This window comes from Urocitellus parryii, chromosome 5 (genome assembly GCF_045843805.1).
Source record: "Urocitellus parryii isolate mUroPar1 chromosome 5, mUroPar1.hap1, whole genome shotgun sequence".
NCBI classification, from domain to species: domain Eukaryota; kingdom Metazoa; phylum Chordata; class Mammalia; order Rodentia; family Sciuridae; genus Urocitellus; species Urocitellus parryii.
In genome coordinates this window covers 5,450,656-5,466,883 of record NC_135535.1, presented here as the reverse complement: position 1 = coordinate 5,466,883, position 16,228 = coordinate 5,450,656, and the positions used below count along the sequence as shown (strand labels likewise).

At 45.7% G+C, this 16,228-nt stretch overlaps 1 protein-coding gene across 1 annotated transcript in view; it reads right to left on the bottom strand.

Moving 5' to 3' along the window:
• The window catches only part of LOC144254852 (EF-hand calcium-binding domain-containing protein 6-like), a 115,308-nt gene that overhangs the window by 87,171 nt on the left and 11,909 nt on the right, over positions 1-16,228 (bottom strand). The window contains exons 3-6 of the mRNA XM_077798486.1: positions 13,445-13,455; positions 12,254-12,402; positions 8,798-9,009; positions 1,614-1,702 (exon numbers count right to left, since the gene is read on the bottom strand). Of these exons, the coding sequence (XP_077654612.1) occupies positions 1,614-1,702; positions 8,798-9,009; positions 12,254-12,402; positions 13,445-13,455 (461 nt within the window). The remainder of the gene's footprint in view (positions 1-1,613; positions 1,703-8,797; positions 9,010-12,253; positions 12,403-13,444; positions 13,456-16,228) is intronic.

The window sequence follows — 16,228 nt, the reverse complement described above, 5'->3', positions numbered from 1 at the left end:
AAAGCTTTATCCTTTCATAGGGTTCTGCCCCCGTGCCCCAAACACCTTCCATCAGGCCCCCCCAACACCGCTGCATTGAGGAATACAGAGTTCCAACACACCAACTTTGGGGGGACACCCTGAAACCACCGCAGAGAGGGTGATACTTAATCACCCTAACTATCGCCACTGCACCGGCTTTTGTAAAAATTGTGATTTTAAAAAACACATAACAAAATTCACCATCTTAACCATTTTAAGTGCATGATTCAGTGGATTAAGTTGCCGCAGTCTGGCTGGGCACAATTCAGGAGTTAGTTTCAAAAGAAACTAACTTTATTTTTAGAACCACACACGCCAAACAAAACAGCTCCTCAGGAAAAACCCTCAGAGCCCAACTGCCACCACTGGCTTCCCACAAGCCTCTCACCCCAACCCCAGCCTCTCTACCTCCCACAATCCTCCTGCTCTTGAGGCCGATTGGCTGGGTCGCGTGGGCGGAGCCAAAAAAAGTCCCCCAATGAGCAGCTCCGTGGTCTGAAAGGGCAGGGAAACAGCCCAATGAGCATCACAGCAGAGGAGCCAATCAGCTGGAAGTTGCTGGCTGTGAGCCAATCATCAGCTGGCAGCTGGAAGTTTGCTGGGGCCCCTTGGGCTGTGGCTCTCAACATGAAGTACTCTACATTGTTGTGCCAGAGATCTCTGAACCTTCTCATCTGCTAAACTGGAGCTCTGTATTCACGGAGCCCCCTCCAGCCTCCCTCCCCTGCGGCACCGGTTCTCCCCCTCAGCTGCACCGAGGATGGACCCAACCGTGAAGGTCCACAGGCCACACGAAGCCTGCTGACAGCTCAGGGCCAGACTCACTTCTTAGGATTGTTCACACGACTCCTGAGAAAAACGAGGCTCATTCCTTCAGAAGACGGTTAGTGACTGTGTTCACTAAAACAATATTTCCTGAAGCAAACCCAGGTGCAGAGAGACCTCTGGCTGACGGGGACCTTCAGGGCGCACTCCGGCCCTCACTCTGCAAATGGAGCCCACGAGCCCTGCTCCCAGGAGAGCTGTGAAGCCTGGAAGCGGCTCACACGTATCTTCATTTCATCTCCCTCTGCAGCCGCCAAAACGTGATCACTTTCAACAACCAGCAAATATTTGGCATCGTAATATTTTACTTCGAAATTAAAATCGTTACTTTTTTATTTAAACATTTTTAGTCGTCAATGGAACTTTATTTTATTTATTTACATGTGGTGCTGAGAATCGAACCCAGGGCCTCACACATGCTAGGCAAGCGCTCTACCACTGAGCCCCAGCCCCAATCTAAAATCATCATTTTCAAATCTAAATTACACTGTGTGCAAAAGTATGACCTGATTTTAATTTTCTGTTCACATTTCGTTACGGTACCATTGCTCCAACTCTGAAACCCCTCCTGCATACAGTTAGAGTCTTCTCTAAAGGAAGCCTCAATGTGGCTTTGTTCTGTTGAATTCTCTGTGGGCGAGCTCTGCCCACCCGTCCTCTGCATGGACATGGTCATCTGTGGCTGTGACTGGCTCTCGTGGCCTGTGTCATGGCTCTTACTCACCACTGCAAGTCTCACATCTTCACGTGAGTTACAGAATCCTTACCTCTTTATGGTGTTTATGTTCAGGTCAATCCCACCAAACCTGGAGAGGAATTCAAGGTACGGTACATTGCCAGAGCCAGTGACAGGGACCTACACGAAAAAAGGACAAGGACAGCAGGTTAGAGGAGAGAGGCCCAGGCAGAGGACAGCAACAGAGTCTAAACACCGCCTTCCTGACATCACAGTGAGTGCCATTAACGAGTGGCACCCTGCTTAGCATTCTGATGGCTCACTCAGGTGCCAAGCTGACAGCGTTCTTGGAAAACCAAGGAATGCCAGTCTGTGTTAGCTAAAAGTCAGCAAGTCATCCACACAGTTACCTAAAGTCCAAATCTGGCTAAGCCAAGTCTAGCTTAAAGTAAAATTATCATGGGGTTATATTCCATGCTTCTAGGATTATGTCAAGATGAACCTCAACATTACATATATGTAACTATAATGCAGTAATAAAATAAATAAAAAGAAATTAGCAGAAATATATCCTAACATGAGATATACAGAAGCTGAGGTGAGTACAACACTCAATACTCGGAGGGTCATGTGACTATTCTGTAAGTCGTGTTAAGGTACAAAATGCCATTTTTAAGTTAAAAAGTCCATCGAGAACACTATGGGTCAGGTGGGTCAATATGAACTATAGATTAAAGGTTTGATCTCCATGTTTGATTCCCTGAAGTTGATAACTACTGTGATTATGAAATAAATGGTTCTTTTTCTTAGGAAATAGACTGAGGTGTTCGGGAGTCAAGAACTGGGATAAAGCACTTTCCTTGAAAATATTTGGGTTTTTAGAAAAGGCATCACATGCAGCTTGTGTGTGCTGAGCATGCTGTTTGTGCGCCTGCACACGCACAGCTAGCGAGCACGCACAGGAGAAGCGCATGGGGTAGGGTGGCCACGGCAGGTACGCCCAGGTGCGGGGCTGTGAGAGTTACTGACAGGTGCCACATGGGTGCCGCAGGGTGCTGCGGGCACTTTGCTGGAGGTTCAAAATCATTTCTAAATAAGAAGTTAACTTATAAATAAAGATAATGGTTCAAAAAAAGCATTTGACTCTAGGATTTAAACAAAGTATATAATCAATATAAATATATCTTATCAAGCTCCATGCAGATGCACACCGAGCTGCGCCCACACAGCTGGGCGGTTCCTGGGGTGCACCGTGCAGTCAGGGTTTGCCTAGCCTCACGGTGCCGGCTGGCCTCGAGGCCTGGTGTGGTTGTCCCTGTCTCTCCCAAAGATCAGTGAAGTTTCCTTAATATACAAAAGAAGGGCAAAGATGCATGAGATGTGTAGTTCAAGGTTGGATGTTCCTGTGATAACGCCAAGAGTCGGTGAGGGGAGGAGGGCACCCACGTTTCCTGGGCCCCGACTCCAAACACAGGTACCACTTTCAGCCCCCCTAAGCCACCTTCAGAAGGTGGTGTCACTGTCCACGTTTCATGACATCCCTGCGTGGCACCACCATTAAAAGCCAGAGCCCGAGTGACCCCACTCCACCCTCCATGGTCCTGCATGAACAAGAGCCACTAAAGGAGCCCGCTCTCCTCACACTCACGACAGCCCCAACGTGGCAGGTAAGCTCTTGCCTTGACCCATCGCCAAAGCAGGGTCCTTTGGACGTCAAAAAATCCCGTCCACAAGGGAGGCTGTGGCCACTGCTCATCCTCTCAGTAGGTATGAATCTGTCACAAACGTTCTGGAACCAAAGCCATCCAAAGGTGAACTGCTGCAGGCAGATTCTTAGGCTGTGGCTGGGGCGGGGAAGTCTGCACCTGCCATATTGATAAGTGTCCTCCAAGAAGACTTTTTCTCTGACCTGGCACGAGCCCTGGGCCCAGAACAGAACTTGGTTTTGCTTCTCTGGAATCCAATTACCAGTTCAACTTGTTTAAAACTAGGCCACATCAACACTCAGACTAAGGCCATGTGTTTGCACTACTCTCAATGGAAACCAGGCTCCAGGCCGACAGCAGAGAGCCCCTCCATCCTCCACGCTGACGGGAACATTCCTGACACGGGTCATGAAATAAAATCAGAGCCAAAGGAGATTCAGACTGGAAAACTGTTTTTTAATTTTAAGGTAAGTTCCCACGAAATCTTGTATTGGTTTTGTAAGTTTTCAGTTGGGCTTCCATTAACCTCTGAGAAAGCAAGGTTGTCACCACAGGGTTCGTCATAAACAGAGCTGGCGAAGTGACCCGGCAGCCCGCCTTCGCACGCTGCTCGTGGGTCCAGCAGACCAGCTCCAGGAAGGCAGGCCGGCACGGGAGGGACTACCAGGATCTGCTCTTACAAAGTCTTTGAAGTTCTCAGTGCTCAGTGACTTCTTTTAGAGACAGACGTAGCTTTTAAAAACAGATACACGTTTCATATTTTCTGCACTTTTTCTCTTCCTGCATAACTGATCAGCTTGGGAAGATTGTCAAAAATCTAAATTCCCATTAGATCATGACTATAAGGGCACAGAGAAGGAAATGATATTCTAACTCTTTATTCGGTATAAAGCAACAGTTAAATCAAACTTCCAAGGGAAACTGGCACAAGGTTTACAAGGACAAATGGTCCTTGAGGTAAAGAACCTTAGCCCAGGACACAGCCATTCCACTCCCAGGAATGGAGCCACAGACTGAAAATCCGTCCACGCAGAAGATGCGTCCATGACTGTCCACAGCAGCTCTGCTCACAAAAGCCAAAGAGAAGAAACGATTCCAACAACCCGAACCCCAACCGGAACCCGAGCCCTTTGGCCAACAAAAGGGGCTGTATCCACTAAATGAATGGAGTACTGCCCTGTGCGACGGGTGATGGATCCATGGGGGAACCTCGAAAGCTCACTCATGGAAGAGCCAGACACAAGGACCACATGCTGTGCGAGTCCAGCTGGGTGGACTATTTAGAATCTACAGTGACCAAAGTGGATGGGTTTCTCTACATACAGGAAGGAGGAGAAATTGGGAGTAACTGCCAATGAGTACAGGGTTTCTTTCAGGGGTGATAAAAATGTTTTTAGATCCGATGGTAGTGATAGGTGCACAACTGTGAGTATATTGAAACCACTGACTTATACGTGTAAAAAGGATGAGTTTTATGATATGTAAATCTCATCTTAATAAAGCCGCAACTAAAACGTAGACAGCAGTAGCGGGAGCTGTGGCGCCCTGTGAAGTCCAGGCAGGAGTAAAGGAGGAGCTTTTATAGAGGGGAAAAGAAAAGTCTCGGCCCTCCTCCTCCTCCCTATGTTCCCGAGTTACTCAGACCTAAAGTCACCATAGGGCAGAGGAAAGTGGTGTCTGCCTGCCGGGGAGCCACAGGGACCAGAGCGCCAAGCACCCCCCGGGGGGAGCGCTGGGGTGAAGTGAGGGATGAGCCACCAAGGGAGGGTGACCGAATGAGCAAATGCACTCAGGACCACAAAAGCCAAGCGTCTGCTCTGTGAGAGGGCAGGGACCGCCACTCAGGAGAGAAAGCCGAGGCGGGCAGCGCCGGGTGGTGTGAACTCTGGGTTTTCAACACCAGAGGAAGACTGGCCCAGAAAACACGTGGACAGGGACGTATGTACAAGCTGGGAGGCAAATGGAGGCCCAGAGCTCTACCACTGAGAGGCCGGGGACGGCAGCACCCCAGAGCATGGGCCACCCCAGGCCCAGATCCCGGCTCCACGCTCTTTCCTTGAGAGGAGCCAGAGCCCTTTGGAAAAGGTGGGTGATTCTAGACCAAAGCAAGGGAAGTGAAGATGAGCTTAGAGTATCCCAAAACAAAGAAAAGCCCAAGGAATGCTGAGGACCTGTCAAAGGACACAGAGACCAGACAAAAGGGGGCCCAACCGGCCAGATTAAGGACAATTTCAACATTACAATAATTAAAGTAAGACACCCACAACTCACGCACTAAGAAACCTCGAATCCCTGCAGATATTTAAACCACAAATGAATCAGCTAGATGTCAGATGAGCAGGGGAATACTGACTCATTTCACAGAGAATCGGCTCCACAGTGCATGCCACGGAGAAGCCTGCCAGACCCCAGCCTCACCAGGTGGCCCAAGTGAACGTCAGCAGGGTGGGACGGACCGTGCCAAGGCAGCCTGGCCGTGCCAGAGACCCGAGCTGCATCTGGGCCAGATGAACACAGGCTGGGACTTTTAAGCAAAGGTGGTCTGCAGTCCTCAAAACGTTAAGGTCCAGATGGTCAAGGAAGGGCTGAAGGCCGAGCCAGGCAGAGGGGCCTGGAGGGGCAGGAACCACACGTCTCTCGTGATTCTGACCTGGATCCCACAGGGTGTTTCTGGAATTGCCAAAGCCTGACTGGGCCCCAGGGCTGAGGTGGGAGCCGTGAGTCATAGGGACTGCTCTATTTTGAAGGTTGGATTATGGCTGTTAGAGGTCCTAGCTTGAAGTAAATATTAATATATTTAGAAGTAATGGAATATTTAGAAAAAGATTGTTTAGAAAAAGATTGTTCTTTGCACTCTACAAAGTTACTTCTGTAACTTTGCAATTGCTTAGAATAAATGACAAAGCAGAGAAGTTGCCACAGAGAAAACTCAGACCAGCCTTCCACAGAAAATGACTGTGAACTCTATTCAAAGTACAAAATAATAAAACTATGTAAAGATAAGAGTTAAACTGAGAAATGAGCCATTGGCCACTGAAGCAAGACAGAATTTGCAAGTTAACTGTCTATGAAAACAAAAGTATCAATAGTCTTCAGCAGAATATAACAGAATCCAGAGTCTCCACAACACACCATTCATAATGCTTAGCACTATACTGTCTAGTACACAGATCTAGCCACCATTAGCTACATAGCATTTGAAATGGGGCCAGCATTACTGATTAGCTGAACTCCTTTGCTTTATTTATGTTAATTAATTCTTTTTATAGTACTGAGAATTGAACCAGGGCCACATGCATGGTAGGCAAACATTCTGCCACTGAGCTACACCCCAGTCCTTTTTTAAGATTTTACTTTAAGACAGTATCTCATTAAGTTGCTGAGGCTAGCCTCAAACTTGCAACTCTCCTGTGTCAGCCTCCCAAGTCACTGGGATTCATGTTAATTAATTTAAATTTTTTAAATGATATCAATTCAGTTATTGGAAGATACTTGATATGTCTGGAACAACCAGGTATGTGAACCTAGTATTTCAACTATACATTTTATTAAATCAAAATATAGATCAAGTTTTGCCAGTAGAAATTTAGTGTCAGAATTGAAGTCTGCTGTAAGCGTAAAGTGTGTATTCACCATGTTTGAACACTAAGTAACGCTTGAAACATGAAAAGAATGTAAAATATTAGCAACTTCTCAGTGACTATATACTGACATGAAATATTTTAAATATATTTGGTTGAATAAAATTATTATTAAAATTAATTTTACTTATCTTTTAATGTGGCTACTAGAAATTTAAAATTGCGTATGTAGCTCACGTACTTCTATTGGACAGCTCTTGTTTGGGATATTATCCAAATACGTTCAGATATGAACACCCAGACCCACTCTGAGAGAGCAGCCTGTGAGATGCACACACAAGGACTTCAAGGCAGCTATTTCAACTATGTTCAATCAGTTAAGAGAAATATGCTCATAACTGAGGAAAGTAGGAAATTAAGCAAGTACAGAGAAATCATAAAAAGGAATCAAAAAGAAATTATAGAATGTCTGAAAAAAATCACAGATTCACTGACTGGGCTTAATAGCAGAATGGAGAGAACAAGAGGTGTCTGTGGACTGAGGACAGATTAATAGACGTTATCCAACCTGGAAAACAGAGTGAAGTACTGGAAAAATAAAGAGAGCCTGGGAGACAGCGGGGCCACATCAAACGCCCCAAAGAGAAAATGGGGCACGAAAACCAGCTGAGGAGACGCGGCTGGAAAACCCCCAGTTCAGAAAGGGACAAAGCTCAAGGGCAGAGGAAGCCGTGAGGTTCAGGTGGACTTTGGGTGGAGCTCTTTGTGCTCACATTCCCCTCCTTCCGCGGGACAAGAGGTAGGAACACTGGGGGGTGCACAGCAAAGTCCAAACTGAAGCAGGCTTTTTAAGTACTAGGAAGTAGCGTGAAACCAGATGGACTAGGAATGAAGGGAAGGAGGAGGAAAGTGCACGTCTCCATGTGTACATGTGCGCTTGTGCACACACACGTGCACACATGTGCCAGGGCCCTGGGTGTGCAAAGTCAGCTGAGTTGGAAGGAAACTATTCCAGCCCAAGGTTCCCACTCTTAGATTTGCTATTTTGAGTCTTACAAGCCCATCTTGAGAATGTTTAATTCCTACTGTGTTTCAAGTTCCTTTTCTAGGGCCCCAGGATCACCCCTGGACCACGCCATTGGTAGGCCCAAGGGCCCTGGTCCTCCCCACGCCACCCAAGTCCACCCTGCTGCAAACCCTTCCCTGGCTCCCTGCGGCCTCACAAAGCCTGCTCGCAGCTGGCCCTCAGAGCCACACCAGGTCCACGGCCTTGACTTCTAACGTAGCAGTGCCACCCAGATCCCTGGACGAGCAAGAGGCTGAGGCAGGCCCCTCTACTCCCCATTTGGCCTTTCCCCTCCCCGCTCCTCTGCGAATCTCCAGTCCAAACCAGTCAAAACTAAGTTAAGTACCTGCTCCAGAGTGGCTTTCCCAGACACCCAGCCCCAGCTAGAGACAGCTGTCCTCCCCCAGCCCCCAAACTCCCTGGACTGGCCCTGCCCGGCCTCGCCGCACTCTACTTGTCTCACTGGACCACAGCAGTTCCAAGGCGGGGCCGTGTCTCGGTTCCTGCACCTCCTGTCCAGCATCGGCTACGGCAGTTAGAAGATGCCCCGTGACTGATGACAGAAGAAACACCAAAACACTAAGTTCCAAAATGTAAGTTGACCCAATACTTCTATGTAGAAGAAAGAAAGAAAGAAAGAAAAAGAAAGAAAGAAAGAAAGAAAGAAAGAAAGAAAGAAAGAAAGAAAGAAAGAAAGAAAGAAAGAAAGAAAAAATGGCTGACACACTCCTACCTCCAAAATGTGACCAAGCAAATGTGGATCGTGGTCCGCCAAAGTGACCTCGTCTTAAATAAGTGAATTGTAAAAAGTCAACACAACTTCAACTTATCACTGGGGAGAAAGTCAGAATAAGCCCTGTGCCCCTGACCCCCGGCAGCTGTCCCAGAAGCCACCTGCTCTATAGCTACGTGCGCACCGTACCTGAGCCAGCACCTCTTGAAACTGCTCCCTGGTGAGCGGCAGCAGGAAGGCCGCGATGGTCCTCCTCAGCTCACTCTTGGACACAGTCAGGTTCTGACCAGTGTCGAGCAGCTGAAAGGCTTTTTTCAATTCGTCCCTTTTATCGGTAATTTTTTGAAATAAAATCCGTTTAACATCTAAGAAGGACAGTATTGGATTTGCAACTGTTGTGGCTAAAAAAGAGATACAGCTATTTGTTAAACCCGTTTAAAGCTAAGATTCTAAATAAAAACTACTGCACTGTTTTAACAAACCAAAGAGTAGCTCTTGTACTATGTTTAGATTTACACGTCTGATCATTCGGTGGCTTGTAATGGAAAGTCTAGTCATTTTTCACCTCTAAGTCAGTCAATGAAGGATGACAGTAATAACATTAGTAAGACCAAAAAAAAAAAAAGGCAAATATACTCTATGAAGGACACGAGATGTTGGGGCATCGGGTGTTGAAGAAACAAGGAGAAATGAAGGATGATTCTTAGCACCGTCCTTGAGGACCTACATCGGTGATGATGCCACTGGCTGAACAGAAGGCCTGGGGCAGACTGGAGATTGTCTGTCCAGCTCATGTTTGAGATGTTTGCAGGGCAAGGGGCGAGCAGAAAGCCACCCCAGCAACTGAGCATGTGGCTTGGGCCTGGTGGGGATGGAGCCAGGGGACCCACTTCAGGAGAAAACAGACTGGGAGAAGGGGAGTAGGCACAGAGCCTGAGGGACAGGGAGCTGAAGTCTCCCCTGAGACTCCCCAGGACGTGGAACGTCACTTTGACTCTCAGAAGCAGCTGGTTTACACACAGGAGCTGTACGATGCTATTCCCCCTCTACCCCGCCATTGTCACCGGGGTCTCTCTTGTTAACGTACCCCTCCATCTGAAATCTTTCTTCAGACTTTGTGTGTATATTTTTAGCTGCTTTCCAAGAAGCCCCAACTTTGCACTCAATAATTATGATTTTAAAGTAACAGAAAACATTTACTTGAAACTTTGAAATTACGTGAAGGAAAACTTGTTCTCTCACATGTCTAATGCAGGAAGATGAAAGCAGAACCAAACCTGCGTAACGTGCTGGTGGGAGTATAAGTGGATGTCATCTTTCTGGAGGGCAATTTGATAAAATTTTCTACATCCGTTTAGGATCTAGAAAGTCATAACAGACTGTCATTTTCGCCCTAACAATGAGAACAAGTAGAATAAGCTAAAAATATACATAGTTCAAAAACCCATCAGAGATATGAGACTGCAAAGAAACTAAATTCCAAAAGCACAAGCCACTCCTCAGTCATCCAGAGGATAACACCTTCTGTCCCTGCAGGGCAGACAAGGGAAGCAAACCCAGTATTTAGTGGTCACGTGTGGACAGGTGGGTGGATTAGAATTGCAGGGCTGAGGTCAAGCGCACACCAGAGACTGGTATGTGACAATATATACCTCAAGGCCCACAGTGAAGCCAGATTTAAAGTTAGGTAGTCAGTGTAGTTAGGTAAATCGGGTCTAATATCGAGTGAAATCTAAAATGGAGGCCATGCTGGGAATGACTCAGGGAAAACAGGACAACTCATGGAGTGTTAATAAAGTTCCGAAAAGGCCCTAGGCCAAAGTCCACCTGGAAGAAATGTTAATGAGCAGCCCCCAACAGATTTGAAGACAGCCCATCCCAAAGAAATGTTAATGAACAGCAAACTTGACTGGGAAATGCCCAGATTACTTCTTTGGCCCACCTGTGTCCCACCCCTCGGGCCTTCCAACCTACATTCCATTACTGGAAGAACTATAAAAAGGGGAACACATTGCCCGCTAACTGGATTCCACCTTCTGGGTCCCCTTCTTCCTCCGGGAGAAGTCTTTTCTTCTGTCCTTTAATAAATTTCTAATCTCTACTCTGGCCTTGCCTCGGCGTGCTTCTTTGGTGTTATTCTTCAACATCGGGGAGCAAGAACTCGTCACCGGTCAACAGCGGTAACAACAGGATGTACACAAGCCCAAGGCAGCTGAACACAGAGGCCAAGGACAGGAAGAGGTGAGCTGAATCTCTGAACACATGGCCCTCTGCTGAGTGAACATTGGTGGCTGCTGCATAAAGGAAGCAGGGCCACAGAGGGACAGAGATCTCTTGCTGTGTGAAAGCAAGGTCAGAGCTGGTGAGCAAAGAGAACTCCCAGGAACCAACCCTCCCCTGGAAACGGCAGGAAGGCTGAGGAGCAGACACCAAGCTGGCAGATGAGCTGTAAAACAGCGCTCTCCGGGGTCTCCTCAGTGTTCAGCTCTCAGGCCTGCTGAAGGGAAGAAGGTGAAACCAGGCACGACCTAAATCCAACAAAACTGCAGCAAAAGCAAGACACACTTCAGCGTAGGGATCACAGTGCTGAGCCCGCCCACCTCACTGACTGCTCGAGAAGAGGGGAGCCGTCTCTTTCTATTGGTATCACTTACTTCCATTTCTACTGAATTTTATACAAATGCCTTGCATTATCTTTTTAAACTTCAAGATAAATGAACAAGAAAATATAACCTAATCAAGAGCAAAACCAGTCACCAGAAAAAGACCCACAGAGAAAACAAATACAGAAATGATCAAGTATTTCAGAAATGCTGGGCACCGTGGTGCACACCTATAATCTCAGTGGCTCAGGAGACTGAGGCAGGAGGATCGTGAGTTCCAAGCCAGCCTCAGCAAAAGTGAGACTCTAAGCAACTCAGCAAGACCCTGTCTCTAAGTAAAATACAAAATAGGGCTGGGGATGTGGCTCAATGGTCTACTGCCCCTGAGTTCAACCCCCAGTACCCCCCCCCCAAAATGAGAAAAATGCTAAAGAGATTAAAGAAAAAAGTTAAAAATATGTGAACTTATGGAAGGTTTCAGTATAGACGTGGAAACTTTTTAAAGATTGTATGAAAATATTAGAAATTAAGAACTCAGTCTCAGATGGGCAGAACTCACGCATGCTTGCTTAGCAGCCGACTGCACATGGTAGAGGGATGAACTGATGGAGGTGAAATCTGGTCCACATAAATAATCCCAAATGAAACACAAAGACAGCAGCATTTTAAAAGAAACAGTATCTAGCATTAGTTGTACTTAATACGGCATATCATGCAAATTGCGCAGGTAGGTCCCTACAGACCTGCACAGCCCAACGGCTGACATGCCTCCGAGGGACGGCGGCCCGGGGAGAGACATGGGCGTCACTCCAGCACTGCACTGTCTGGGCTCAAGTTCTGACCCAGCCACTTAAGAGCTATTTAGCTTTTGTGAAAGTGACTTAATCCATCCATGTCTCAGTTTCCCACATAGGAAGTTACCACAAATACACCTCAATTCGTGGGGTTACTATGGTGGTTAAACATCGTGCAAAGCTTTGCCCATGCCTGGGGTGTAGAAGGATATCAACTACTAGGGTTTCTATTTGCCTATGATACTCACTTGAAGAAGAAGGTCTGAACATATTTTGGAAACCATTCTTTGAATATACTCTACCAGGTGAAGAATGGGGTCTTGAAGATGTGTATTTTCGGGGGTGAGGACAGAAAGATTGCCAATTTGGTATAATCGCCATTTTGTGCGTTAAATCCCTGTGACAAAAGAGAACAAGTTACATTATCTTAAAGCATCAATTATAAATGTGACCACTTCCTGTCTATTCCCTTTCTAAAGGACAGCTGGAGAGTCTCAAAATGCTGCTCGTCGTGATCTGCTTCTGCTGCTTCAAAGGCTGCACTTAAGATGAACACAAAACCATGATTTTTAACTCCCTGTTTTTAGCAGGTCCCATAAACTTCTAAACTGGAACAATCAATAGGACAACCGTGACTGACTTCCTCAGTGGACAGTCAGGAGTAGGAATCTGAGTTCTCTGAGTTCTCATGAAGGGTCTGCTGCAAACAAACACACAGTCAGAGGCAGAGCTGGGGTAACTGCGGCAAAAATGGTGAAGGGAGGACCCCTGAAGGCCTCTCCCCCGTAAGACAAAGGAGAACCAGCAAACACCACCAGAATCCATTTTCAGAATGCTGGAAACAACCCAAAGCTCAGAGCAAACTGGGAGATTGTATTCACGAAAAACAGCTAAGTCTCAGGATGAAGAGCAGGTGTAGCATTCAAACAGCCCGACTCCCTCTCCTGTTGCCCGCCCACCCCAACACTGGGGCTCTTCCTTGAAAGCGCAGCCTGCATTCACAGGGAGACTCGGAGCCTCTCCGTCGCTGAGGGGGGCACAACAGGACTAGAACTTCTCCATGGCCCCATTAGCAGAAAATCACCATTGTTTGACCTCATGGCTTCCCAAAAGACCACACTCACAAGGCCGTCTTTATTTGCACTGATTCAGACCCTGCCCATGAGAACATCTTATTGTGAAGAGGCATTTGATAGAAAAATAAGAGGCAACTGTTACTTTAAATCATAGCTGCCTGAATGTGGCTAATGGAGCAAATAATCAGCTAACCAAAAGGCTTAAACGGAAAAACTGGAGGATGAGATGTACATCGGAGCTTTGAAAACCTTCCTCACATCCTTGGGAATCTAGAAGGCACCCACATGCGTAGAACTGAGAGCCTTCCTAAGGACATTAGACCTTTGCACTCAGGAAAGATCCAAGGAAGCCCCCGCTCTCACCTCTGGCTGACCTTAAGGGTCCGCAAAGCAGGGAGTGAAGGCTAAGGCAGAGTTGTCTAGCTAAGTCTTGGAAGAAATGCTCCAATGCACACAAAGAGCCCCCTGGCAAACACTGGGAGATATTATTCCCAGGCAGTTAAGGAAATTTCTCTCCGACCATGAGCTAACTCCTAAGCTGATGGGAGACTTTGAAGGCCACATAGACATGAATACAGACTTCACCAAGTAGGTTAGTGAACAACAAACAACAATAACAACAAAACATGGAAAGGGCTGAGGATATCATTTCCATAACTGCCACATCATATGACTTAAATGTCACATCTTGCTTCTGTGGCTCTGGTGAGGGAACGGCTCCAGCACACTAGGCAGGCACCACAAGCCCGTCCACATGAGGCCTTTGGCTGCAACCCCAGTCCTAAAATGTCATGTTTTCAGCAGAAATTCATGGTCCCAATACAGTTGCCTGATCCTTGATGAAGCTGCCAAAAACATACATTGAAGAAAAGACAGGATTTAACAAATGGTGCTGGGAAAACTGATGATCATCCACATGCAGAAGAATGAGACTAGTCCCTTATCTCTCACCCTGAACAACAGTCGACTCAAAATGGACCAAAGACCTTGGATTAAATGAGAAACTATGCAATTCCCAGAAGGTAACGTGGGGTGAACACTCCAGCATATACACACAGGCAATGACTTTCTCAATAGAACCCCTAAAGCTCAGGAAATAATACCAAGAGTTAATAAATGAGAGGGCATCAAGTTAAAAGCTTCTGCACAGAAAAGGAAACAATTAGGAATGTGAAGAGAAAACCTACAGAATGGGAGAAAATCTTTGCTAGCTCCTCTTCTGACAGAAGACTAATGTCCAGAATATACAAAGAACTCAAAAAACTTAACACCAAAAAACCCAAATAACCCAATTAACAAATGGCCAAATGAACTAAATGGACACTTCTCAAAAGAACAAATACAGGGCTGGGGATACCGCTCAGCTGGGAGAGTGCCTCCTAGCTCGCACAAGGCCCTGGGTTCAATCCCCAACCCCACCCCAAAAAAGAATAAATACAAAGGATCAATAAATATGTGAAAAAATGTTCAACATCATTAGCAATTTCAGAAATGCAAATCAAAATTACCTTGACATTTCATCTCCCTCCAGTCAGAATGATAATCATTAAGAATACAAACAATAATAAATTCTGGAGAGGACGTGGAGAAAAAGGAACACTTTTACACTGTTGGGATTGTAAATTAGTACAACCACTATGGAATCAGTGCAAGGTTCCTCAATGAGGCTGGGAATGGAACCACCATTTGACCAAGATATCTCACTCCTTGATACTCATCCTAAAGAATCAAAGCCAGAACACTCTAATGATCCATGCACACCCATGTTATAGTACCACAATTCACAATAGCCAAACTATGGAACCAGCCTAGGTGTCCACCAATAAATGAATGGATAAAGAAAATGTTATATATATATATATATATATATATATATATATATATATATATATATATATCACACAGACACATATACTTACATACATACACACACATACATACATATACACACACATAAATACACACACATATACACACACTATACATACATACACACTTACATACACACACATATACATACATACATACACACATACATACACACACACACACACACACACACACATATACATACACACACACATATACATACACACACATATACATACACACACATATACATACACACATACATATACATACACACACATATACATACATACACACCCACATATACATACACACACACATATACATACACACACATATACATACACACACATATACATACACACATACATATACATACACACACATATACATACATACACACCCACACACACACACACACACACGATGGAGTTTTATTCAGCCATTTCATAAAACTGGAGTTATGTCATTTGCAGGAAAATAGATGGAGCTTGAAACCATTCATTATGCTAAGCCAAATTCAGAAGGGCAAGGGTCATCTTTTTTCTCACATGTGGAAGCTAGAGAGGAAAAAGGGTAAGAGAGGTGTGAAGGTGTCTCATGAAAACTGAAGGGAGACCAGCAGAGTAGAGGAAAGGGCCCAGGGAAGGGAGGTGGGAGAGAGGGGAACCTGGAGGAAGAGCACTGGCCAAATTATGTTGTCACACTGTGTGCACGCATGAGTATGTAACAACAAATCCCACCGTCATGTACAACTATATCAATCAAATTATGGAAAAAAGAGAGCATGGGCCACATAGAAATCATGCAAATAAGAAAAAAGAGTCCAGGGAAATGTTTTGAAAGTGTTGAAAGAAAAATAACTGACCTAGAATTCTGTACCTAGAAAATAGATCCTTCCAGGTGAGGTATGAGGTTAGTTCTTAATAGCCAGTAATGTCTGATATTTTGTTCTGGAAAATTGTATGCAAGATTGAAAACAGAAAGACCTTGGTGATTTTGATTTCCTGTGAACTATATGCCATCGTAAGCTATTCAAGAAATAACAAGGATCTCTGTCCCATAACCAGTGTAGAATACCATTTTAGAGACCATTGAGTCAGTGTTTGAAATCTAGTCCTCAATACTTACCAGCAGGTGACATTGGCTAAGACGTCCCTCAACCACAAAGTGGGAATAAGGGGCTGGGGTTGTGGCTCAGTGGTAGAGCACTTGCCTAGCATGTGTGAGGCACTGGGTTCGATCCTCAGCACCACATATAAATAAAAAAATTAATAA